Raw genomic sequence first — 23,991 nt, 5'->3', positions numbered from 1 at the left:
CAGGAGCCATGAGCGAGTCTTCTTGCTAGAGTTTTCTTTAAAGCAGATTTTCCAGTTGCACAGATGGCCTGTCAGATCTCCAAAGCCAAACCTGGCTCTTTAGGCTGTGTCTGTTACACTGCCATCAAAAAGACCTGCAAACTTTCAGTTCCGCTAAAGGTGAAGAAAAGGAGGCTCCTGCCCAGAAGAAAAAGCCATTTAATATGGCTTGGGCAGTTTGCTTTAAGTATGGAAACCAAGTACTTCCTAACCCTTATATAAATTGTGTAACATGATGTAACCGGTCATTTAAGGTTTTAAAGAACCAATATACATTTCCTGTCTAACTACTATTTCTTCAACTGCACGTCTATCAGTTTCCAACTCCACATTTTGCATCCAGCTGCACCCTAAAGGAAACTCTTGCATCTTGCTACCTGTCTGTATAACTTGGGGTTCAGTAACATGCCATAATATTCCTGTAGCAGTGGGAAGAAAGGGAAAAGCAGCCGGGTGGACTGGGCAAGTACATGGTGGCAACAGGAAAAAAAGGGGAAGAGTGAACAAAGGAGAGAGTGTGCCCTGGAATTCCCCCAAATTTTGGCTACTCATCTCCTATTCGTTAAGACACGAAGGTCACCCATCCCTGCTTTACTAAGTTCGAAGTACGCCCACAGCATTCCTTTACCTGGCCCGATCTGGTCATTGTGGAATTGGGGATGTCTCGACAAACTGCTTCTGGCGAGATGTTTTCCTTCCAACAAAGGGAAGCCGTGGGCTGGACCAGGCAGCGGCCACGCAAAAGCATACTCATCTCGCTCTTCTCACTGTTACTGCTGTCTTGGAACTGTGTGGATGACCAAAGATCTTTGCCAACTGGAGAAGTAGTGCAATGGGGGTGGGAAGTGGAGAGAGAATACAAATTAAAAGAAGTCCCAAACAGACAATGGTTCATTAGAACTTCTAGTGACATGCACGTAATAGTATACGCCACTCATCCCTTCCCCTTTCGCTTAATTTTTCTGCTTCCCTCAGTGTTCAAAACGTTAAAAAGAGTAGCTGGAGAATCAAAATATGTGCTGTATCACTTTTTTAAAAAAGCCAAAGAGAAAGTTTCCTCCCAGAAACTTTTGTTTGCTTTTTCTCTTAAAGGTCTGTTTGAGAGCCTGCTGATCCAGGAGGAAGCTTTCCATTGGTCTTTTATTTTTTTTATAATGGTGCATATTTGCTGTTCTAATAGACACTTAAACATTTTTTCACTTCCTCCCCCCCCCCCCCCCATTGAGCTGAGGAAATGATGAATTTGCTGATATTCTGAAATGGTTCTTTTCTTAAGCCACTTCATTTATTTTATTTATTTATTTATTTATTTTATTTCTATCCCGCCTATCTGATCATATTAGACCACTCTAGGCGGCTTACAGTAAAAACAACAATGTAATTTTAAAACTTTACAGCAGAAACTTAAATAAAATAATAATAATAATAAAGAACAGAATAAGAAAAAAGATCGTCAAGGGTTTTCTGTTGGGAAGGCCCGCCTATACATCAATGTTTTTAGTTGTTTCTTAAAAATGCCCAGCGAGGGAGCCGCGCGAATCTCAGGGGGCAAGTTGTTCCAAAGGCGAGGAGCCACCGCCGAGAAGGCCCGGATTCTGGTCTTTTCCTTTCGGGCCTCTCTCGGCGTTAGGCTCCTCAGCCTTATCTCCTGGCTCGCGCGAGTGACACGGGTAGATCTAGATGGGAGAAGGCGTTCCGCCAAGTATCGAGGTCCTAAACCATTTAGGGCTTTGTAAGTAAGCGTTAACACTTTGAAATCAATGCGGAATCGGATTGGCAGCCAATGCAATGCGGCCAGAGTGGGGGAGATATGTTGGTATCTTCTCAGCCCACTGAGTAGTCTGGCCGCCGCATTCTGCACCACCTGTAGTTTCCGCAGCAATCTCAAAGGTAGCCCCACGTAGAGCGCATTACAGTGGTCTAATCTCGAGACTACAAGCGCATGCACCAGAGTGGTGAGAGACCCCACATCAAGGTAGGGCCGCAGCTGGGCTATCCGCCTGATATTGGCAAATTATTCATGATATTGGCAAATTAGAGGAAGGGTCACTTTTTGTTGATTTCCAGCAATCACATGCTCTGGAAACAAACAAAACCATAGCGATCTAACCCTCATCAAAAGAGTAGACGCTACTGACAAGGGGTCCAGAAAGATGAGGGTAGGAACGCTCTTCGGATTATTTGGTTCACTCCAGTGATAATATTGTGGGATCACTGTCAAAAATGAACCCATTCCCACAGTGGTCTACAAGGCCAGGCTAAATGCCTGTCTGATCACACTCTTAATGAGTTTTGTGGCTAAGCAAAGTGCTCTTAAAAGCACAAAGACTTTGTGGCGATCACCCTGCTCATGTTTGAAGTTATTTGAATACACGAATGGAAGCTATTGGGAGGCGGAGCCAGATAAATCAGAAGGGAGGGGTGAGTCAGGTAAGAGAAGTTTAGTGAGTTAAATGTATTCTCAAAGGCTTTCACAGCGGGGATCTGATGGTTGTTGTAGGTTTTTCAGGCTGTCTGGCCGTGTTCTTGAGGTTTTTCTTCCTAATGTTTCGTCAGTCTCTGTGGCCTGCATCCTCAGAGGACAGAAATCAGAACTCCGTTTTGACTCCAGAGCGCAGACAGAGTTCTGACTCCTGTCCTCTGAGGATGCTGGCCACAGAGACTGACGAAACGTTAGGAAGAAAAACCTCAAGAACACAGCCAGACAGCCCGAAAACCCTACAACAACCATTTAGTGGGTTAGTTCAGTCAGTTAGAGTCAGAGATGAGAGTCTGAAGTAGACGTTAGTCTGTGGTAGTTAGGTAGGGTGGCAGAGTTAGGAGTTAAAGGAGGCAGTTAAAGAGTGTGGAACTTCTAGAGAACTAAGAGAAAACTAAGAGTAAAACAAGTTATTACTAATCTAATGAATACATTAAAGTCTGTGAAGAACCTGTTTAAGCAAACTGTAATCAATAAACCTGTGTTATTCAACCTTGTACTCAGCTTGGACCTCAGTCTTTCTAATTAAATGGTATTGATAGAGGTCAACTGGTGGCAGCAGAAAGAAGAAAACGTGTTGTGGGCCTCAGGCTAGTGAAACAAGCAGGGGCCACGTGGGTAAATGTCAAAGACATCGTTCAGCAAAAATTCTGGCAACCCCACCTCTCACACTGGCCCCTTGATTCTCCACACAGCTAAGCTATTGGTGAAAGATTGCTGCCATAATCTATCTGCAGGCCTAGCAAGAGTATACTGGTGGAGACACTGATCTGGCTCAAAATCAAGACTCACAGATCTCTGGCTGATCCTGGAATGGGCAAACCTTCTTCCGCAAGCTATCCAGATGGTCATACGATGCCTAAAGAAAAGAGGGGAAGTCAGAAAGAGCCCAGCTGGCTATCTTCCAACTTTGCTTTCACTGGTTGTCTTGGGGTTAGAAAGAGGGATAGCCTTCTGCAGCCAAACAGCCCTTCTCCTAAAGGCAGACAATAAGCCCACGCTGCTTTGGATACTGTATTCTGCTTGCTAAACCTGGGAATCCAGCTGGCATAACTTAGTGCAGTGGTCTCCAACCTTGGGCCTCCAGATGTTCTTGGACTTCAACTCCCAGAAATCCTGGCCAGCAAAGGTGGTGGTGAAGGCTTCTGGGAGCTGTAGTTCAAGAACATCTGGAGGCCCAAGGTTGGGGACCACTGACTTAGTGGGTTGGAGCACCTGGCAGAGGGGCTAGCCCAAATCACATACAGAGTGTCTTGTGCTGCTTTGGGCAAGCTGCACAGTCCCAGGACACCCCCAGAAGATGATACTGGTAAACCACTTCTTAGTATTTTATACCTGAAGACACTGGAAGAGTCACTATAAGTCAGAACTGACTTGACAACACTTCATCATCATTGCTGTTGTTGTAATCCTGAAAAGTAGCTACCTTTTCTGTTGGGCAATATGGTGGCCATTGGCTGAAAATCTCTCAGAACTCTGAAAGGTACAGGCACGTCTATCAAAAAACAAAAGTCTGCATGGAATCCATCACAAGGCTCATCTCTGTCTCCATGCACAATCCTTTCATCCCATTCCTTCCAGTTCTGTGTCCTGAACTTCCCTTCAAGCATTTTTTCGGGCCTAGGCTCTTAACATGACACATACACACCTCAATACATAAGCAAGGAAGGAGAAGCTCATATGGCAGCACAGCAGGGTGATTTCTGGAGACCAGGGCCTGGCAGGGAAAAGGGACAAAGGAAAAGGACTATAAAACAGGTGTGAGCAGAATCCAAGTGCCTTATATTATATTATCCATCTTGTTTTTCCTACAGCTCCAAGAGTGCACTGCTAGAGCCCATAGTATTCACATTTAAGAACCTCTGAGCATGTTTTAAGGCCAGAATTTTTTTTCAGGACCAGAATAAGAAGGGGCATCACACAGCTGATCACTCCCTGTTGCTATCAAACCTTACTCATGTCAGCAACCGACATCATATGGTGGGATCAGTCATTTTGCTATTGCTACAAGCAAGTACCTGATAGTCAGAAGGCTTACTTACTTACTTATTTTAAATAGTTTCATTCTGCCTGAAGTAGAACAGAATGTGCTGCCTTATGTATTTCTTCTAACTCAGCCCACACAATGTTCTCTCTATCCTCCTTCACTCTTTTTGCCTCTCCCTTTTCTCTGCAGTGCGATATCTCAACAAGCATGGCCCACATATCTCTGGGTATCTCAAGGAGCCCCCTTTCAGTTCTCTCTCTGTTCTCTGACCAAGACAGATGAAACAGCAGCAGAAGCTAAAGATTATCAGATATCAGGCCACTGATGATGGGATGTTGCCTTCTTCTGCATCCCACCATCTTGTTGCCCAGCTAATCTCCTACTGCTCACACCATCTGGCTTCAACTCTCAGCCAAAGGTCTTTGCCTGGGGTGGGCCAGGACATTTGGCTTCCTGAAGTAAAACAGCAAACTGTGCCCTTGGAAACATGCTTGCTGGGAAATGTCGGAAAATGGAAAAAGGAGAAGTAACTTCTCCATGCTCCAGTGTCTCCCCCATTCCACCAGGTGAATGAATAATCCCCAAGAGCGGTCAAGCTATTCTGGCATCTGAGGTAGGACATTTCACAGTTCCTACCTGCTTGTGGAAAGGTTGGTGCAATTCTTCACACTCCAGAGCCAACTGATGGCAGAGGCGCACCATGACGGCACGGCCCTCAGGAACAGACACCTCAAAGGCTTTTTCTCCTGGCAACCAGGTGTAGTGAAATTCAGGTCCTGGGAAAAGAAAACCGTCCATAGCAGGCATCAGGACAAAGCCCCACCACACTAATGTCCTTTCAAAGGACACCATCTCTCCACAAGAACCTGACATTCTTCAAGTTTGAACAAGTTACTGTTTTGGACTATTCCCTGGACCCCCTGACCATGCTAGCTGGTGGACAATGAGGGTTATAGTATGAAAAAAAAGTAACATTTCTAAGCTCTGATCGTTCTCTCTTATAATTGTGCTTCTCCCATAATTTTCTTTCTAGTTTCCATTTCTATTTGTTTTCTTCTGCGGTACAATGCTTACTACAGAGCTACCTTTCTTGTAGTAGCCCTCTAGCCTACTGCAGAATACGGAGAAATTTGTTGTTGCTGTCAACTTATATATCACTCCATAGTGCTAGAGCATTCTCTGAGGGTTTACAACATAATTATGCAAACAACAATTTGCCCCTCAGCAAGCTGGGTACACAATTGGATACCGATCTTAGAAGGATGGAAGGATGGGTCAATCTCGAGATGGCCACCTGAACTCGTCAGGATAGAACTCAAGTTGTGAGCAGAGGCTTGACTGCAGTACTGCAGTTTAACCACTGCACCGCAGGGCTCAGTTCAGTCTGTATTTAGTCATTTGCACTTGCTAAACCAATACATACACCAAGATGCCATTACATTTTGAAATGAATTATATGGATGTAAGAACATAAGGCACAACAAATGCATTTTATTTAGGGAAAATAGTTAGGAAAAGTATGTATATCTAGCCAAACTGTATGATGCAAAATACATATAAAGAGAAACACAAAAAAGTGTATGAATATTTCAGCAGATTTTATTAAAAGTTATAGAATTTATAATCCAATTTTCCATTAAAAATAAAAATAAAGACTACTAACACTAAAAAAAAACAAGCTATATATAAAAACCATGAAATAAAAGGACAGCTGTAAAATTGCAAACCCATACAGGAACAGGACGGAAAAAGTTTGCAGACTGAAAAAATAAATTTAAAAAACTAAGCAAAACTGTCAAGATTTGTCCATCTCTGGTTTTACCTGTGATCCTCTTTCAGCCTTTATCTTTTACTACTACAGCAGTTCTGTATGCCATAGGTTTTTACCTCCTTTATAATTATTCATTTAATGAGCATCATTTATTCCCACTACGGATTTGGAGCATAGAACGCGAGACCTTTCGGTGCTAGTAGACAGAGGCTGCAATAAACTAGGCCGCTCAGTATTCTGGCTGTATCTTACCTGACTGCTTGTTAGTGACGAAAAGGCTTTGGTTGAGCCTCAGCACCCCAGCAGGAACAGTTTCTAGTGAGACAAGCACCTGCTGGCCACTCTCCACTGGGAAACACTCGAGATGCACCTGCCACTGGGGAAAAGACTGCCATGGTGAGAACAGTAGCCTCTAGTATTTCCAGTTCATGAATTATACTGTGAATCCTGAGTCTTAAAAGAGCAAGTCTCGTTCCCTCATGAAATAAACATTAAAATGGCTGAGCAATTCTGCTTTTCTCCTATTAAAAGCAGATGGAAAAGGTTCAAAGGTTGTGTTGGTACACCATGTGCGGGCACACACAGCACATGATGCATGTGCCCCCATTTCTGTATTTCAGGCTGTAATACCATTCACAGTTATTGGGAATGTACCTTTTTTATCTCCCCCAGAAGCAAAATTTTACATTCAAAATTTATAAATGTAGTTTTCAAAGAAGTAGCCATGTTAGTCTGTGCAAGTAGATCTGGGGACACACACACACACACACACATGACAGCAACTGTAAAAAGGCTAACTGGGAGCTTTCATGGATCCATCCACTTCTTCAGAAAACTCCAGATAGGAAGGTGAGCTTTAAGGTGCTACATTTTTTGTTTCTTTGTTTTCTGTTTTTATTTTTGTCTGGATGAGATTTATACAGATATCCACTGACTAGTTACCAGTGCCTAGAATCATTGAGCTCAGGTTACTTGCAGAGGCCAGGAAACAGGTTTCTGATTCTGTCTGGCCCCTCCAAAGTCCTGCTGACTCCTAAATTTGGCAGAAAAGTGTGATCTGTTGCTGAAAGATACTACTTTGAGTGAGGACTCTGCAAAGATTAGTAGTTTCCTAATGCAGCAGCCTGAGAAAGATTGTAAGACGTAATAACATAAAAAATATATACAGTGGTGCCCCGCATAGTGACGATAATCCGTGCAGCAAAAATCGCTGCAAAGCGATTTCGTCGCTATGCAAATTTAAAAAGCCCATAGGAATGCATTGAAACCCCTTTAATGCGTTCCTATGGGCTTCAAACTCACCTTTAAGCCAAAATCCGCCATCTTTGCTGCCCGGTAAGCGAGGAATCCGGGCGAAAACACAGCGGGCGGCCATTTTTTTTACCCGGCGGCCATTTTGGAACCGCCAATCAGCTGTTGGAAAATCATCACTATGCAATGATCGGTATGCGAAACAAGGTACCGATCATCGCAAAGCGATTTTTCTCTATCTAAATCATCACAATGTGATCGCAAAAGCGATCGCAAAAAATTCATCGCTACTCAGATTCGTCGTTAAACGAGGCGCCCGTTAAGCGAAGCACCACTGTATAAGCAAAATGTTGATGCTATGATTTCCCTGTGTCTCCCACCTTTCTTTCTCAGTAGTGCTCCAGTAACTCTAACAAAGCCATCTGCAACTTCACCTCCATTGTTGTCTACAGCTCCCCTCATCCCTGAGCACCAGCCACTGTGAAAGCTACTGGGAACACTGGGAGAGACTCAGTTTGCAGAAACTGCTCTAAAAGCTGCATAAATGGCAGCACTTCTACTGCTAGAATGCTTTCCTTCGTGCATAACATGAAAGAACATGTTATTTCTGTCTGCTACATTGATCTTAAGAGACACCCACACTTTACAAGGAAAAGAAAGGAGCAGCCTTAGAAATGCATCCAAACTGAAGACCAACCCACTCACAGGAAAAGCAGGGCCATCAAGAACTCACCAATGTCCCTGTATATTCCTGGTTTCTCTGCTTCTTAAAGACCTGAAGCCGGCCAAAGCGGTTAGTTCTCAGAACCAAAAAATTCAGCTCCAGCCCTCTGATGCCTAGAATGGAAAAAGAGAAACAAGACATGTCCAAATCTTGAGAGTGGTAGCCCATGGTAAGAAGTTAGCTTCCAAGTAAATCTTTTCCTGAGCCTCCCCCTTTTTTTCCTGTACCAAAAAACCGGATTCTGCCATGGTTTTTGTCCAAACTTTACAGTACTGTCTCTACACGATGCACTTGGACATCTATGGTGCAAGCCCACAATTATGCTCCTACAACATGAAGCTCCCTTTTTTCAGAAACTTTCAGTTTTGTGAAAGGCAGTTTCTCATCTTGGTGATGACAAACAGATGCTTGGAATTGATTCCATGCTCCACTGTGCTCACGACCTGGGGTTCAAATCCCAGGTAGCCGGCTCAAGGTTGACTCAGCCTTCCATCCTTCCGAGGTCGGTAAAATGAGTACCCAGCTCGCTGGAAGAGGCAATGTGTAGCCTGCATAATTAAATTGCAAACCGCACAGAGAGTGCTTGAAGCGCTATGGGGCGGTATATAAGCAGCACGCTTTGCTTTTTTGCTTTTTTATCCTTCTCAGAATTATTTCGGCCCTAAAATACAGAACTAAAGAAGCATACAGAGGACCCTCGACTTACGGAATTAATCTGTATTGGAACAGTGGCTGCAGGTCGAAAAGTCTGTAGGTCGAGGCTCCATTGACCTACAATGCATTGAAAACTGATTAATCCATAACCGGCCGATTTTGTTCCATTTTGGGCTTTTTCCCCGCTCTGTAGGTCGATTCTCTGGCTGCAAGTCGAACCTAAATTTTGCGGCCAGAGAAGTCTGTAACTCGAAAAGTCTGTAAGTGGACCCATCTGTAAGTTGAGGGTCCACTGTATTTGGGGTCTAAACTGATCTGATTCAGAGTTCAGAAAAGTCACTTTTTGGATTAAAACAGGCTGGAGATCCTAGACATTACAGTCTTGAAAAAAAGTAACTTTTCCAATCTCTTGCTTGAGCCTACAAGGTCCCTAAGGTCCCCAATACCTCCAAACAGAAATTTTATGTTTTCCCCATCTCAGTTTACAACCACCTTCCATCCACTTCTGTCCCATACCTGTAGCGTTTAGAGCCAACTGGATACGGACACACATCTGGCATCCAGGTTGCTGGCATGGCTGAACTGCATTTAGGGCAAGCATGGGCAGAGGCAAGGAGGGGCTCTCCCGGAGCTTCCGCTGGCATCGAGGTTTGGGCAGGGCACCATGCACTGTGGAAGAGAGTGGAAGGATCAGGATGCAGCTCCAGCGCTAACCATACCGCAGCCAACCTTCCGAGTCTTTTAGGCTCACAGGCTTTTAGACTCAGAAAGGCCTTCTAGTGTAAAAGTCTTCATTTTCCAGTCCAACCTGTAATCAATGCAGAAAACTACAAACATCCTTGCTAGAGGGGCCATTCACACTCTGTGTCAATGCGTCTTGCAATCAAGGAATATATCCTACTTCACCTCGTTAGATATTTTGTCCTGACGTTTTAACTGAAGCCTCTGTTTTTGAACTACAACTCCTAGCATTACTCAATCATAATTTTTAAAAGGGTAATTTTCCCAAGTTCTGTGACCAATCCCTCACACCTGCCTTATATGATCATTTAGTCCTTTATTTATTCAACAGAACATTCAGCCTGGATTTGATCTAGCAGTCTGTGGCATCTCTAAACCTCTGCTCCAACAGCACTTTCCAAATGAATTGATTTTCTTTTCCTCTCCTCAACCTTTCTTCACCAACCAGCTTTTGCAATCAGCAATCAGGAATGCCACAAGATGGATGATCTTGGCCTTGGCCTCCAGTGACATATCTTTATTCTTAAGGATCTATTCTGCTTCCTCCATTATTGCCAAGTCTCAGCCTTAACTGACGGGAGGACTGAACCAAAGTACAAGAAATCCTAAAACAAACTGTAATGTCTCCACTGTCAACATTAATGTTATTCAGTTCTTTTGTAGTAGTTATATTTATCTTTTCAAAGTCCATTTGTAGTTCCACTTTTAGGCCACCTTCTTTAACTTTTTTCTTCCCAGTCATTTCAAGTCACTGCTGCTTTCTGCAGCATGTCTTAAATTATACGTATTTCTTCCAACAAATTCCTTAATTTGAATCTAATCCAGGGCTCCTACACTTTTCCAGTCAGTGTAGAAAAGGGAGGTTTTGTAATTTTGTGGCTTGCATAGCAGACCACAACTTCTGAAATTCCTGTTTTTGGTTAACTGATAAAGGTGTAAAAGTGCTGTCCTCTTCTGCATTTGGACATCATAATAGAACCCAGTGCATACCCACATTGAAGTACATCCCATTAAACTCAAGGTAGCTCACCACTGAGTAAACATGCACAGGATTAGGCTACATTTCTTTCTCCGCCCCCCCCCCCCCATGGATCCAGTACCAGAACTCAAATAAGAATGTCTGCTTGAACTATGGTAGCCTGGCCCTCTCTCAGATCTGGGTAAGCAATTCCTAAAAGGTGGGGCTATGTCACTTTCAAAGTAGCCCTGTGCCCAACTACAGTACAACTTAACTACTCTGGCAAGGCAGTCTTGTGTGAGCCAGTTCAAAGGTAAGCCCCACTGCCTTCCATTCACCCTACTCCTGAGGAATACTGCCTGAGAAGAGGCGGATTTCTATTAGGATCAGTTCACACTGTCAGGAAGATACAGAGGCAAGTGGAGAGTTTCTCATCCGACTAGGAGCCATTTGATTTGGTTTCCCTCCCCCATGGGGGGGGGGAATCCTGTGCAACACAGCACCTCACCACAGCATTTCAACTCCTTTTCCATAGCTTACTTCTCCATCCCAGGTGCCTACGGTCTCCAGCTGCTATGGTGGCCAGAAGCAACAGAGGACGGGGTTCCATTCTGGGTTAAAGGTAAAGGTAAAGGTTCCCCTTCATGGATTGCTGCCTTGTCGTGGCGAAGGGGCTTGAGTAACTCAGAGAAGCTATGGGCTATGCCGTGCAGGGACACCCAAGACGGACAGGACATAGTGGAGAGTTCCAACTAAACGCAATCCACCTGGAGTAGGAAATGGCAAGCCACTCCAGTATCTTTGCCAAGAACGCCCCATGATCAGAAACAAAAGGCTAAAAGATATGACGCTAGAAGATGGGCCCCTCAGGTCGGAAGGCGTCCAACATGCTATTGAGGAAGAGTGGAGGACAAGTACAAGTAGCTCCAGAGCTAATGAAGTGGTTGGGCCAAAGCCGAAAGGACGCTCAGCTGTGGACGTGCCTGGAAGTGAAAGGAAAATCCAATGCTGCAAAGAAGAATACTGCATAGGAACCTGGAATGTAAGATCTATGAACGTTGGGAAGCTGGAGGTGGTCAAACAGGAGATGGCAAGAATAAACATCGACATCCTGGGCATCAGTGAACTAAAATGGACGGGAATGGGCGAATTCAGCTCAGATGATTATCATATCTACTATTGTGGGCAAGAATCCCGTAGAAGGAATGGAGTAGCCCTCATAGTCAACAAAAGAGTGGGAAAAGCTGTAATGGGATACAATCTCAAAAATGATAGAATGATGTCAATACGAATCCAAGGCAGACCATTCAACATCACAATAATCCAAGTTTATGCACCAACCAGCATTGCTGAGGAGACTGAAATTGAACAATTCTATGAAGATTTACAACACCTTCTAGAACTGACACCAAAGAAAGATGTTCTTCTCATTCTAGGGGACTGGAATGCTAAAGTAGGGAGCCAAGAGATAAAAGGAACAACAGGGAAGTTTGGCCTTGGAGTTCAGAATGAAGCAGGACAAAGGCTAATAGAGTTTTGTCAAGAGAATAAGCTGGTCATCACAAACACTCTTTTCCAACAACACAAGAGGCGACTCTATACATGGAAATCACCAGATGGGCAATATCGAAATCAGATTGATTATATTCTCTGCAGCCAAAGATGGAGAAGCTCTATACAGTCAGCAAAAACAAGACCTGGAGCTGACTGCGGTTCTGATCATCATCTTCTCATAGCAAAATTCAAGCTTAGACTGAAGAGATTAGGAAAAACCACTGGGCCACTCAGGTATAATCTAAACCAAATCCCTTATGAATACACAGTGGAAGTAAAGAACAGATTTAAGGAACTAGATTTGGTGGACAGAGTGCCTGAAGAACTTTGGATAGAGGCTCGTAACATTGTCCAGGAGGCAGCATCGAAAACCATCCCAAAGAAAAGGAAATGCAAGAAAGCAAAGTGGCTGTCCAACGAGGCCTTAGAAATAGCAGAGAGGAGAAGGGAAGCAAAATGCAAGGGAGATAGGGAAAGTTACAGAAACTTGAATGCAGACTTCCAAAGAATAGCAAGGAGAGACAAGAGGGCCTTCTTAAATGAACAATGCAAAGAAATAGAGGAAGATAACAGAAAAGGAAAGACCAGAGATCTGTTCAGGAAAATTGGACATATTAGAGGAACATTTTGCGCAAAGATGAACATGATAAAAGACAAAAATGGGAGGGACCTAACAGAAGCAGAAGACGTCAAGACGAGGTGGCAAGAATACACAGAGGAATTATATCAGAAAGATTTGGATATCCCGGACAACCCAGACAATGTAGTTGCTGACCTTGAGCCAGACATCCTGGAGAGCGAAGTCAAGTGGGCCTTAGAAAGCCTGGCTAACAACAAGGCCAGTGGAGGTGATGGCATTCCAGTTGAACTATTTAAAATCTTGAAAGATGATGCTGTTAAGGTGCTACATTCAATATGCCAGCAAGTTTGGAAAACTCAACAGTGGCCAGAGGATTGGAAAAGATCAGTCTACATCCCAATCCCAAAGAAAGGCAGTGCCAAAGAATGCTCCAACTACCGTACAATTGCACTCATTTCGCACGCTAGCAAGGTTATGCTCAAAATCCTACAAGGTAGGCTTCAGCAGTATGTGGACCGAGAACTCCCAGAAGTACAAGCTGGATTCCGAAGAGGCAGAGGAACTCGAGACCAAATTGCTAACTTGCGCTGGATTATGGAGAAAGCCAGAGAGTTCCAGAAAAATATCTACTTCTGCTTCATTGATTATGCGAAAGCCTTTGACTGTGTGGACCACAGCAAACTATGGCAAGTTCTTAAAGAAATGGGAGTGCCTGACCACTTTATCTGTCTCCTGAGAAACCTATATGTGGGACAGGAAGCAACAGTTAGAACTGGTCATGGAACAACTGAGTGGTTCAAAATTGGGAAAGGAGTACGGCAAGGCTGTATATTGTCCCCCAGCTTATTTAACTTATATGCAGAATACATCATGCGGAAGGCTGGACTGGAAGAAACCCAAGCCGGAATTAAGATTGCCGGAAGAAATATCAACAACCTCCGATATGCAGATGATACCACTCTGATGGCAGAAAGTGAGGAGGAATTAAAGAACCTTGTAATGAGAGTGAAAGAGGAGAGTGCAAAAAACGGTCTGAAACTCAACATCAAAAAAACTAAGATCATGGCCACTGGTCCCATCACCTCCTGGGAAATAGAAGGGGAAGATATGGAGGCAGTGTCAAATTTTATCTTCCTGGGCTCCATGATCACTGCAGATGGAGACAGCAGCCCTGAAATTAAAAGGCGCCTTCTTCTTGGGAGGAAAGCGATGACAAATCTTGACAGCATCTTGAAAAGCAGAGACATCACCTTGCCAACAAAAGTCCGAATAGTCAAAGCTATGGTTTTTCCTGTCGTGATGTATGGAAGTGAGAGCTGGACCATAAAGAAAGCAGACCGCCGAAGAATTTATGCCTTTGAATTGTGGTGCTGGAGGAGACTCTTGAGAATCCCCTGGACTGCAAGGAGAACAAACCTATCAGTTCTAAAGGAAATCAACCCTGAATGCTCACTTGAAGGACAGATCCTGAAGCTGAGGCTCCAGTACTTTGGCCATCTCATGAGAAGAAAAGAGTCCTTGGAAAAAACCTTGATGTTAGGAAGGTGTGATGGCAAGAGGAGAAGGGGACGACCGAGGATGAGATGGCTGGACAGTGTCTGCGAAGCAACCAACATGAACCTGACACAACTCCGGGAGGCAGTGGAAGACAGGAGGGCCTGGCGTGCTCTGGTCCATGGGGTCACGAAGAGTCGGACACGACTAAACGACTAAACACAAAAGGTTCCCCTTGACCATTTTTGTCCAGTCGTGTTCGACTCTAGGGGGCGGTGCTCATCCCTGTTTCCAAGCCATAGAGCCAGCGTTTTGTCCGAAGATAATCTTCCGTGGTCACATGGCCAGTGCGACTTAGACACGGAACGCTGTTACCTCCCCACCGAGGTGGTCCCTATTTATCTACTTGCATTTATATGCTTTTGAACCGCTAGGTTGGCGGGAGCTTGGACAAGCGACGGGCATTCACTCCGTCGCGTGGATTCGATCTTACGACTGCTTGGTCTTCTGACCCTGCAGCACAGGCTTCTGCGGTTTAGCCCACAGTGCCACCACGTCCCTTTTTCCATTTTGGGGTACAAATTACCATTTCTAGATGTTGTTACTTGTACAGCCTGCAAATGTACCTCCTTTTGTGTAACTATTAAAAGTTACAGGAGCGCTTTCCTTTTTTCTGCATCTGGCCACACTACCTGTTGTGCCCTGATCAACACAGACTAAAAGCACAGGGATGATTGTTTCCTTACTTACCATTTGCTCTGCAATCCTATGAAAAGAAGAAAAAGAAAAGAGTTACTGGGGAAATCCAAAGGTAGAGGGTGGAAAAAGAAACAACAACAACAACAACAAATCATGTAGCACCTTGAAGACTATTATTTTTAATGTGAGGTTTCATGGCTCATGTCCACTTCTTCAGACATATGGAATAATGCTACTGGGGAAATGTGGAAACTCAGTAACCTCCCTTATTCACTCTAAAGCTGCAGAACAGGAAGTACGCTCAAAGTAAACAGTCAAACTGAGCCGGGCTCAATATGAGGAGGTACAAATTGCACAAGTGTTTTGCTAGCTTCCCCCCCCCCCCCCCCGGTCCAAAGACTTCAAGAAGTAAAGAATGTTCTTTTCCACTCCCATATAATTCTATTATAGTATTTCATGAAGAATTTACTGCAAGAAAAACATGGCTCTAATGGTACCTGTACTAGGCAACCATAGCTAGAGGCAAAATACCATTGAATTAAGGTCACCAGGCACAAAAGGACAGGGCTCCTGTCTCTTCAGTAGATGGGTGAAAGAGGTAATTTTGACAGCTGCAGTTTGTCATGAAAGCCACACCTACTAAAACACCCTGTTCTCCACAAATATAAAAAAATGCAAAGTCCTGCCTTCTCTTGTATCTAATCAATTCAACACTGAGTAAACACCATGTGCTGAAGGATCAAGCAATGAGGAGAAGTCTTTTGCCTTATTATCTTGCTTGGAAGCTTTTTAGGGGCATACATTCAACCATGCCAGCCTTGATCTGGACCCTACTGGACATTCTTTACATTCATTTGTGCTGAAATCTGTGCAGGCCCCATGGAAAGGGGGACAGGGCTCCTGAACATTTGTGCAGAAGAGTGAACATTAGCAGGTTATGGATTGTCATGCAAGCTACTCCTGCTGAAATTCCCTCTGCCACACAAGTATTGAATTCGCAGGAACCCTGGCCTGCTTTTCATGCACCCATCCTATTGCTACCCAGTGCCGGTGAAATGCTAACAACCAGAAAGGGATGAGGAACAGGATTTTTAAACATAACTATGTGTCTGTAAAAATCCTGAAGCTGCCAGCTTCCAAGCCTGGAATTAGGCAGATTGAGCCAGCCTCCTCAGACAACACCTCGTGACAGGTGAGGAACAGACAAAGCTACTCAACCCCACAGTTGTCTCTTGCTCTCTAGTGCAGTGGGGAATGTGTATTCCTTCCTTAGCATTGACATTATGGCTTGACAGCCAGTCCAGTTCGCTTTGCACATGGGACATGGGAGGGAGGTGTGGGGCAGCAAAGTGGCTTGAAATAACCCTCCCTGGCATCTTCACAGTTTGCTTCTATTTCATCCCAGACTTATCTGGCATTAATTCAGGACAGGATTGGACTAAATTAGGACTGCCAGATTTCACTAGACTGCAACCTTCATCAGTGACTACGGATAATGGAAATTGTAGTCCCGTGGGAGCATCTGGATGGTGGCACTTTGCCCAACCCCTACTTTAACTTAACCCTAAACAAACAGAGGTGCACCAAAGACAGCAGCCTTCTTGTCTACAGAACACTAATTATGTGTGGCCTAAATGAAAAGTTGAGGCGGGGGAGAAAAACCCAAGCTGAGTAACACTTCTCTACCCAGTCACCTGCAAATGATTCTTATCTCAGGAAAGTGGCAATTGACAAGCGTCCTTCAGCTCCTGTTGTGTTCTCTCTCTGAGGGAGGCTTTGGCTGTATGTGCATGCTGTGCCCACAAATGTGGTTTTCTCTGTGCGCACGAAAGCGACCTCTGTTCTTATCGTGTGTACACACACACACACAGAGCCACACCTTTGATTGAGTAACATCTTGGGCAATAATAACAAATCACTGAAAAGCTTGTGGGCAATGTGTTATCACTGAAATGAGTTTAAACTCTGAGATGCACTACCTGAAATACAAGCCTTTAGTAACTGCAAAGAAGAAACGGCTCACTCCAGAGGAGACCGTTTTGAGGGAGCTGCTCTCTCAGTCTGCAGGAGATTAAGGGAAAGGAGGTAAAACCATTCCATCATCTCTGCTGGGAGACCAACTCCAGTTGGCTTTTCTGACCATTGCCTCCCAACCAAAATGCACAAGGCTGCAGCAGAGCAAGCTGTGCCACACCATAATCTCTGCTAAGGCTTTTCGGTTCTCCTCATCTCTGCTTTTTCATTTTCCTCAACTGTAGCAGCAGCCAGACTATCAGACTGTGAGATGGGGGGGAGAGATGGAAAGCAAGGCCATTTTAAAAGGGCACAGCATGTTGATTTTCCTCTTCTCGCCTCAACACTTTTTCCTTTTGTGTCAACTTCTATTTAGACAGTAAGCCTGAGGGTGGGGACTGTCTAGTTTGTTTATGTAATTGTGTGTAAGCCATTCTGGGAACCTCTTCAAGCAAAAAGTGGTATAAAATTGGTCTCATGAAGGAGGAAATGAATAAAAGCTACACGAGGGGTAGGAAAACAAATACAGCCTTCAATGGCATGAAGACATTGATGGTAAAAAATGTCTCATCTTCAATTCATGCCTCTCATGCAGATTATTAAAGGCTCTGCTGGGGAAACATCTGGATAGCTCAGTGGTTCAGATATCTGACTGCAGAATTGGGGAGTCTGATTCCCCATTGTGCCTCCCTGACAAGGATTGGACCCAGTAATCTATAGAGTCCCTTCCAGCTCTGCAGTTCTATGATGATGATGATGACAGTCAGCAAATAAAAGGTAGCTGAAGGAAAACATGAGGGAAAAGTGCATGCGCAAAAGTATGTGAGCAGATATCTTAACCCAGAGTAACTGTGATACAGAGAACATGGACAGAGAAAATTTATCTCCCTTTTTCTCCCTCCTTGTATTAGAATATAAATATCTATGGCCACCTGTAGAGTCAGGGGTTTGAGAGAGGTAAGAGAAAGTGCCTCTTTATGGACTGCATATTTTACTGACAAATATCATGTAGTGATGATGGCCAACAACTTGGACAGCTTTAGCATCAGACTAATTTATGGAGGGGGAGTGGCCGCTGTGCTACAAGGTCAGAAGACCAGCCCTCATAAGATCTTATCCATGGGACAGAGTGAGTCGCTTGTCCCAGCTCCTGCCAACCTAGCAGTTTGAAAGCAAGCAAAAAATGCGAGTAGATAAACAGGTACCACCACAGTGGGAAGGTAAAAATATTTTGTGTCTAGTCGCGTTGTCCACGTGACCACGGAAACTGTCTACGGACAAACACTGGCTCTACGGCTTGGAGACAGGGACGAGCACTGCCCCCTAGAGACAGACACGACTGGACTAAATGTCAAGGGGAACCTTTACCTTTACCTAATTTATGGAGGGCAAGGCAACTGGTGGCTTTTAAATGTGAGGCTGATATAATACTCCCACCATCAGGGGCAATATGCTTTTTAATACCAGTTTTTGAAAACCATGAGCAGAGGGGCCTGATTGCACCAATATTCTGCTTCTGGGCTTCCTAGAGGCATCTAGTACATCACTGTGGGTCCAGAAAGCTGGATTAGATACATCATGGTTCTTATGTTCTCACTTATTTGCATGAATACATTAAAAAAACATAAAGGTTGTGAATCTGGAATAACCAATTGTTGCCAAGGAGCAAAAATGCTGGGCTAAATTGTTTGTCACAATTATGACACAGCTACTAATATTGAATAGGATTTCTTAATGGACATCTGTGTAAATTCTATAGATCCAGTTAGTATATAGGGTACTAATATAGAGGCTGAGGATGTGATCAGAGGGAAATAGATTACAGTGGGGTCTTGACTTGAGAATTTAATCCGTATTGGAAGGCGGTTCTCAAGTCAAAAAGTCTGTAAATCAAGTCTCCATTGACCTACAGTGCATCCCGTAACAGGCCGTTTTTGTTCCATTTTGGTTTTTTTCTGGTCTGTAAGTCAATTCTCAGGCTGCAAGTCAAACCTACATTTTTGCGGCCAGAGAAGTCTGTAACTCAAAAAGTCTGTAAGTCAAGCCATCTGTAAGTCAAGGGTCCACTGTACCTTTTGGACGGCTTGTGGGGTAGTCCAGTGCAATCAATTTCCTGGCGATCCCATGATGCACTGGGAAATGCCTCTCATGCAGATTATTAAAGGCTCTGCTGGGGAAACATCTGGATAGCTCAGTGGTTCAGATATCTGACTGCAGAATTGGGGAGTCTGATTCCCCATTGTGCCTCCCTGACAAGGATTGGACCCAGTAATCTATAGAGTCCCTTCCAGCTCTGCAGTTCTATGATGATGATGATGACAGTCAGCAAATAAAAGGTAGCTGAAGGAAAACATGAGGGAAAAGTGCATGCGCAAAAGTATGTGAGCAGATATCTTAACCCAGAGTAACTGTGATACAGAGAACATGGACAGAGAAAATTTATCTCCCTTTTTCTCCCTCCTTGTATTAGAATATAAATATCTATGGCCACCTGTAGAGTCAGGGGTTTGAGAGAGGTAAGAGAAAGTGCCTCTTTATGGACTGCATATTTTACTGACAAATATCATGTAGTGATGATGGCCAACAACTTGGACAGCTTTAGCATCAGACTAATTTATGGAGGGGGAGTGGCCGCTGTGCTACAAGGTCAGAAGACCAGCCCTCATAAGATCTTATCCATGGGACAGAGTGAGTCGCTTGTCCCAGCTCCTGCCAACCTAGCAGTTTGAAAGCAAGCAAAAAATGCGAGTAGATAAACAGGTACCACCACAGTGGGAAGGTAAAAATATTTTGTGTCTAGTCGCGTTGTCCACGTGACCACGGAAACTGTCTACGGACAAACACTGGCTCTACGGCTTGGAGACAGGGACGAGCACTGCCCCCTAGAGACAGACACGACTGGACTAAATGTGCTCAAGATGGAGAGTTTTTGGTCCAGCTGTAAGGTTATTACTTCAGAGGGCCAGGCTGAAATAAATTTGGAATGGAAGGGTCGCTTTAAGAGAGATTGCTCCCTGCAAAGTAACCCTTTCCAGTGCAACCCAGTGGGCATCTTTCCAGCAATTAGACAATTAATTTAGCCGATTTGTATAGGACACAGCTTTCATCTTCCTGTCACTGTTCCTTGTTTTCAACAAGGGCACAACAGGCAGAAAATCCACATGTCAGCTTTTCCTGGGATGGAAATGTTGACACTTGAAAACGTCTGCACGTCAGGGTTTTGTCAGTCATGAAATCATTTACCTTGGAAGAGTACTGCCTAAAGTAAAAACAAAAATTCTAGGCAGGATAAATAAACAACATTCATGAGAGGAGCTTGCATGTGCCACTGCCACACTAAAAGAATAAGGGAGGTTTACTGTCTTGGCGCCAAGGCAGCAGCAACGCAACTACAATTGCTGACCGGTCAGTTTATAATCTTAATTGCAGCTTCATAGGGAGCAATGGTGAAAACTGGATATAAACTTTATGACATCTTCCCCAAACTCCTGCCCTTCAAGCTGGCTAGGGGTGATGGGAGTTATAGCTCAACATTATCTAGAACCCATCAAGTTGCAGAATACAGGATCATCACCAAGAAGTGATTGCAGACAAGAGGAAAAAGTAGCATTGCCAGTTCCTATACAAAAGGAGTTTCTGTGCTATAAAGGCATAGAACTCTGTTTAAATTTCTGTTTATAGCATCAGAAATGGGTGGCAACAAAGGAATGTTTCTCAGTAAAAGTTGGCCCTAATGAGAAAACTTCCAGTTGTTAAATGTCTTGCCCATTTTTGTGTATTTGTACAGGGCGTGCGAGCCTCAGGCCTTCCTCTAAAAGTTAGAGGCTCCAAAGTTCAGAGAGCTTATGGTCATGGAAAGGAAGAAAGAACCGAGTCGGGGGGCAGTGCTGACCCTGTAAACAAGAACCAAGGAAACGCTTCATAAAGGTAAGGTTGTTTTTGTTTTAAAGACAAGAGGGCAGGACTCTCCAGTTCTATGGGGCACAACTGGGGGGGGGGGGGAGGAATGAACAGTAAAAATACCTCCTCACACTTCTGTCCACAGATGACACACAACAAATATAGGAAGCTTAACTTCCACCTTCCTGCCACGACACACAATAAATCGATTTTACACTTTGATGCAGCACACAACAACACATGACATGGGTGAAATCATGTGCTGAAGGATAAGGTACGTAGTAATTTTCCTGGACCTACCTCCTTCCAACTGAGTTGGAACATGCCTGTGTAAAAATATCCATATCTTAAATAGCAAAAACAACAACAACAACAACAACAACAACAAAAACCGCACATGCACAAACAATGCTAAAAAGAATGAGCAAAGGGTTCAGGTCCTTTCCTCAAACATGCTAATACGCTATGCACCAGCGAAGGAGACAAACAAGATGCACATATCTGTGGTCTGAGAACTGATAACCCTCTGCCCCAACTTGATTTTGCTGGCCCTGAATAGCTTGCATTTTGCCCTGCACCTGAGGAGTTGTTCCTATATGGCAACCTGGAGATGAATACTGTGCCCGCTGAATGGAGCTTACAGTCCTTCTGTATCATATTCTGCACTTGTTTATATACCCCAGCCCACCTTTCTTTGTTTCAGCAGCCTAAAATTAGGACAAATAGAAATCACTTGGCTACTGGTCATAGTTCAAGGACGAGAAGCGAGTGTAGCCTCTGTGTGCTGCTGGACAGCATTTTTCTGCAGCCCCTGCCACTGGTTATCGCTTACCAGGGATGATAGGAACTGTCATCCCACGATATCTGTTGGACCACACCTTCTCTACCCTTGCATCAGATTCTTCTCATCCCACCCATGCTATAAGGCTCCAGTCCAATCTCAGCTCCATGATTGCTTTCCTGGGGAACCGCAGCCGTGTCATAATGCCAGCATTGCTCATGGACTAGTAATGGAATGCTTGAAATTGCTCAGCACACCACCTCTTTTCCCATGCACAGCTTTCAGCAATCTGAATGACTCTGTTGGTCACGACATCACACAACCGCGTGTCAGAGCCAGATTGGAAGCAAGCAGGGCAAACCCACTCCCAGACCAAGGGGTGTCCCGGACATAGGAGAGGAGACATCTTGGACACCTGAAATAAGAAGCTGCATGGAACTCAGAAAGCTTGCTGCACTTCTCCTGCTTCACAAAGCACGAGAGATCAGATTTTGGAATGGCTCATTTTCTGGACTACAACTCCCATGCAGAGCCAGCATAAGCCACGGCCATGCTGACTAGGGGGCTCTGGGAGCCGTAGTCCAATAAAGTAAAAGTTCCAAACTCTGCAAGAAAGAAGCATGCTGAAGAGTACATGTTTCCACGACCATTCAACCCCATGCTTAGCACCCACATGCCCACCCTCCCTCCCTTCGAGCAATCATAAATGATCTTATACTCTAGTTATAAGAAAATATCCACAATTTTAAAACCCTCTATTGCACGGTGGGGTGGACCATCCCTTTCCCGCACCACCACCCTCCACCTCACATTACCAAATCTTTGCCCAAGTAAACCAAAGCTCCTTACAAAGTTGGTGAAGACTTGCAGGTGGGCGAGCGGCAGGTGACTCCGAGGTGCAGCAGGCAGAAGGCTCAGCAGAAAAGCAGTGGGGAGCAGGAGGGCGCTTGGCGTGGGGCTCCCCATGGGGTGCCGCGCTGGAGCTCAGCTGGGCCGCGGGAACATGGCTGTTGTTAAACAGTTAAACAGTCAGAACCTTTCCACATAACTTAGGCTAGGCAGGCAGCCTCAAGGCAAGTCTCCACCCCTGTGTCTCAGTGCGCTGCTCAGCCTTGCCCTGCCTCAACCTCACCGCTCTTGCTTGGCTGCATTCCTTGGCTTGCTACTGCTGCAGCTGCTGTTTCTGCTGGTACCTGGGACCACCAGAGGAGCATTATCTGACTATTTCAGCTGTCATTTCCCTTCGGGATTCTCTGTCTTCCCTCTGCGAGTGTGCAACCCAGCCTGGATTAATCATTTCTAGTTTTGAGTAAGGGTCTAAAGGGCAGTCAGTACCTTTGCAACAAACCCCCCCCCCAGGACACATTCTTTCAGAACAGATAAGGCAGAATTGAGCAGAAAAGTAGACCTGGATTCCCTGGAAGATCTATGAAGACGGTTCTGAGCATTCAGGTGTGAAATTTTTATCCATGACTGTGAATTCCCCATTCAAAATTTCTGGGCTCGGAATTTTTTTAAAACTATAAAGCATATATCTTTGTTACAGACTCTGGTTGATAAAGCTTTGGCTTCTAGTCAAAAGCAAACAGATCCCCTAAAGCTGAATTCTGTTCACCCATGCTCTTCAGAGGTAGAGCCCATCTTACAACACTTTTTGTTCTGAAGCAATACGTTGGCAATCTCTTTCTACAGCCTTGCAGAATAGGTAACTATTTTTCCTTTTTTCCTGCAAGGAATTGAGGCCGAAGAAACAATGGATAGATACTGCCAGAGATAGCTCGCTTCAGAATTACCCTATGGGTGTGCTGTCTGGATTGTCCCTTCTAGTAAATAAGATACAGTGGTGCCTCGCTTAACAGGCTCTCCATTTAGCGATGAAATCGCTTAGCGATGACTTTTTCGGATTGTTTTTGCGCCTCATTTAGCGATGGTCCCTATGGGCGATTTTCGCTTAGCGATGGTTGGGACCATGCTTCGCATAGCAATTACATTTTGGGTCCCCTGTTTCACTTAACGATGGTTTAAACAGCCTCATGTTTGCTGTTTTTTAAATGTTTTCCTGTTATTTATAAAGTTAAAGTTTACTGTTCAAAATGTTTGAAATCATAAAGTGCACTTAATAAACCCTTTGTTAACCAAATTTGACTTTATTCTGACTCTTCTTTGATTTGTTGGTGTATTTTTCCCCCATTGAGATGCACTGAATAGGTTTCAATGCATTTCAATTGGGGAACCGCGTTTCGATTAGCGATGTTTCCTATGGCAATTTTCGCTTAAGGAGGCAATTCGTTCCTATTGGAACATATTATACGGTTTTCAATGCATTTCAATGGGAAACCGCGTTTCACTTACCAATGAAATCACTT

The 23,991-nt window shown here is 44.4% G+C and overlaps 1 protein-coding gene and 1 long non-coding RNA gene across 8 annotated transcripts in view; one reads left to right on the top strand and one right to left on the bottom strand.

Moving 5' to 3' along the window:
- The window catches only part of IL17RE (interleukin 17 receptor E), a 51,801-nt gene that overhangs the window by 18,160 nt on the left and 9,650 nt on the right, over positions 1-23,991 (bottom strand). For 5 of the 6 annotated variants that reach the window (XM_072989259.2, XM_072989262.2, XM_078388781.1 and 2 more), the window contains exons 2-10: positions 22,475-22,632; positions 14,983-14,998; positions 9,422-9,574; positions 8,261-8,364; positions 6,529-6,652; positions 5,142-5,281; positions 4,167-4,235; positions 3,311-3,377; positions 668-855 (exon numbers count right to left, since the gene is read on the bottom strand). In XM_072989259.2, the coding sequence (XP_072845360.2) occupies positions 668-855; positions 3,311-3,377; positions 4,167-4,235; positions 5,142-5,281; positions 6,529-6,652; positions 8,261-8,364; positions 9,422-9,574; positions 14,983-14,998; positions 22,475-22,591 (978 nt within the window). In that variant the 5' untranslated portion in view covers positions 22,592-22,632. Of the gene's footprint in view, positions 1-667; positions 856-3,310; positions 3,378-4,166; positions 4,236-5,141; positions 5,282-6,528; positions 6,653-8,260; positions 8,365-9,421; positions 9,575-14,982; positions 14,999-22,474; positions 22,633-22,757; positions 23,378-23,991 lie in introns of those variants that run through there. The other variant, XM_072989261.2, reaches the window with a different exon arrangement.
- LOC140704320 (uncharacterized) lies at positions 15,111-23,482 on the top strand. 2 transcript variants are annotated; one of them, XR_013542780.1, is made up of 4 exons: positions 15,111-17,016; positions 20,732-20,871; positions 20,990-21,118; positions 23,359-23,482. It is a non-coding gene; the product is annotated as an uncharacterized LOC140704320 (long non-coding RNA). The 2 variants fall into 2 exon arrangements; XR_012083441.2 differs by lacking the exon at positions 23,359-23,482 and adding an exon at positions 21,904-22,022.

The sequence above is a fragment of the Pogona vitticeps genome, chromosome 2, assembly GCF_051106095.1.
Source record: "Pogona vitticeps strain Pit_001003342236 chromosome 2, PviZW2.1, whole genome shotgun sequence".
Taxonomy (NCBI): Eukaryota; Metazoa; Chordata; class Lepidosauria; order Squamata; family Agamidae; genus Pogona; species Pogona vitticeps.
Note: the sequence above shows the minus strand (reverse complement) of the source record. Positions and strands in the feature narration are given on the sequence as shown.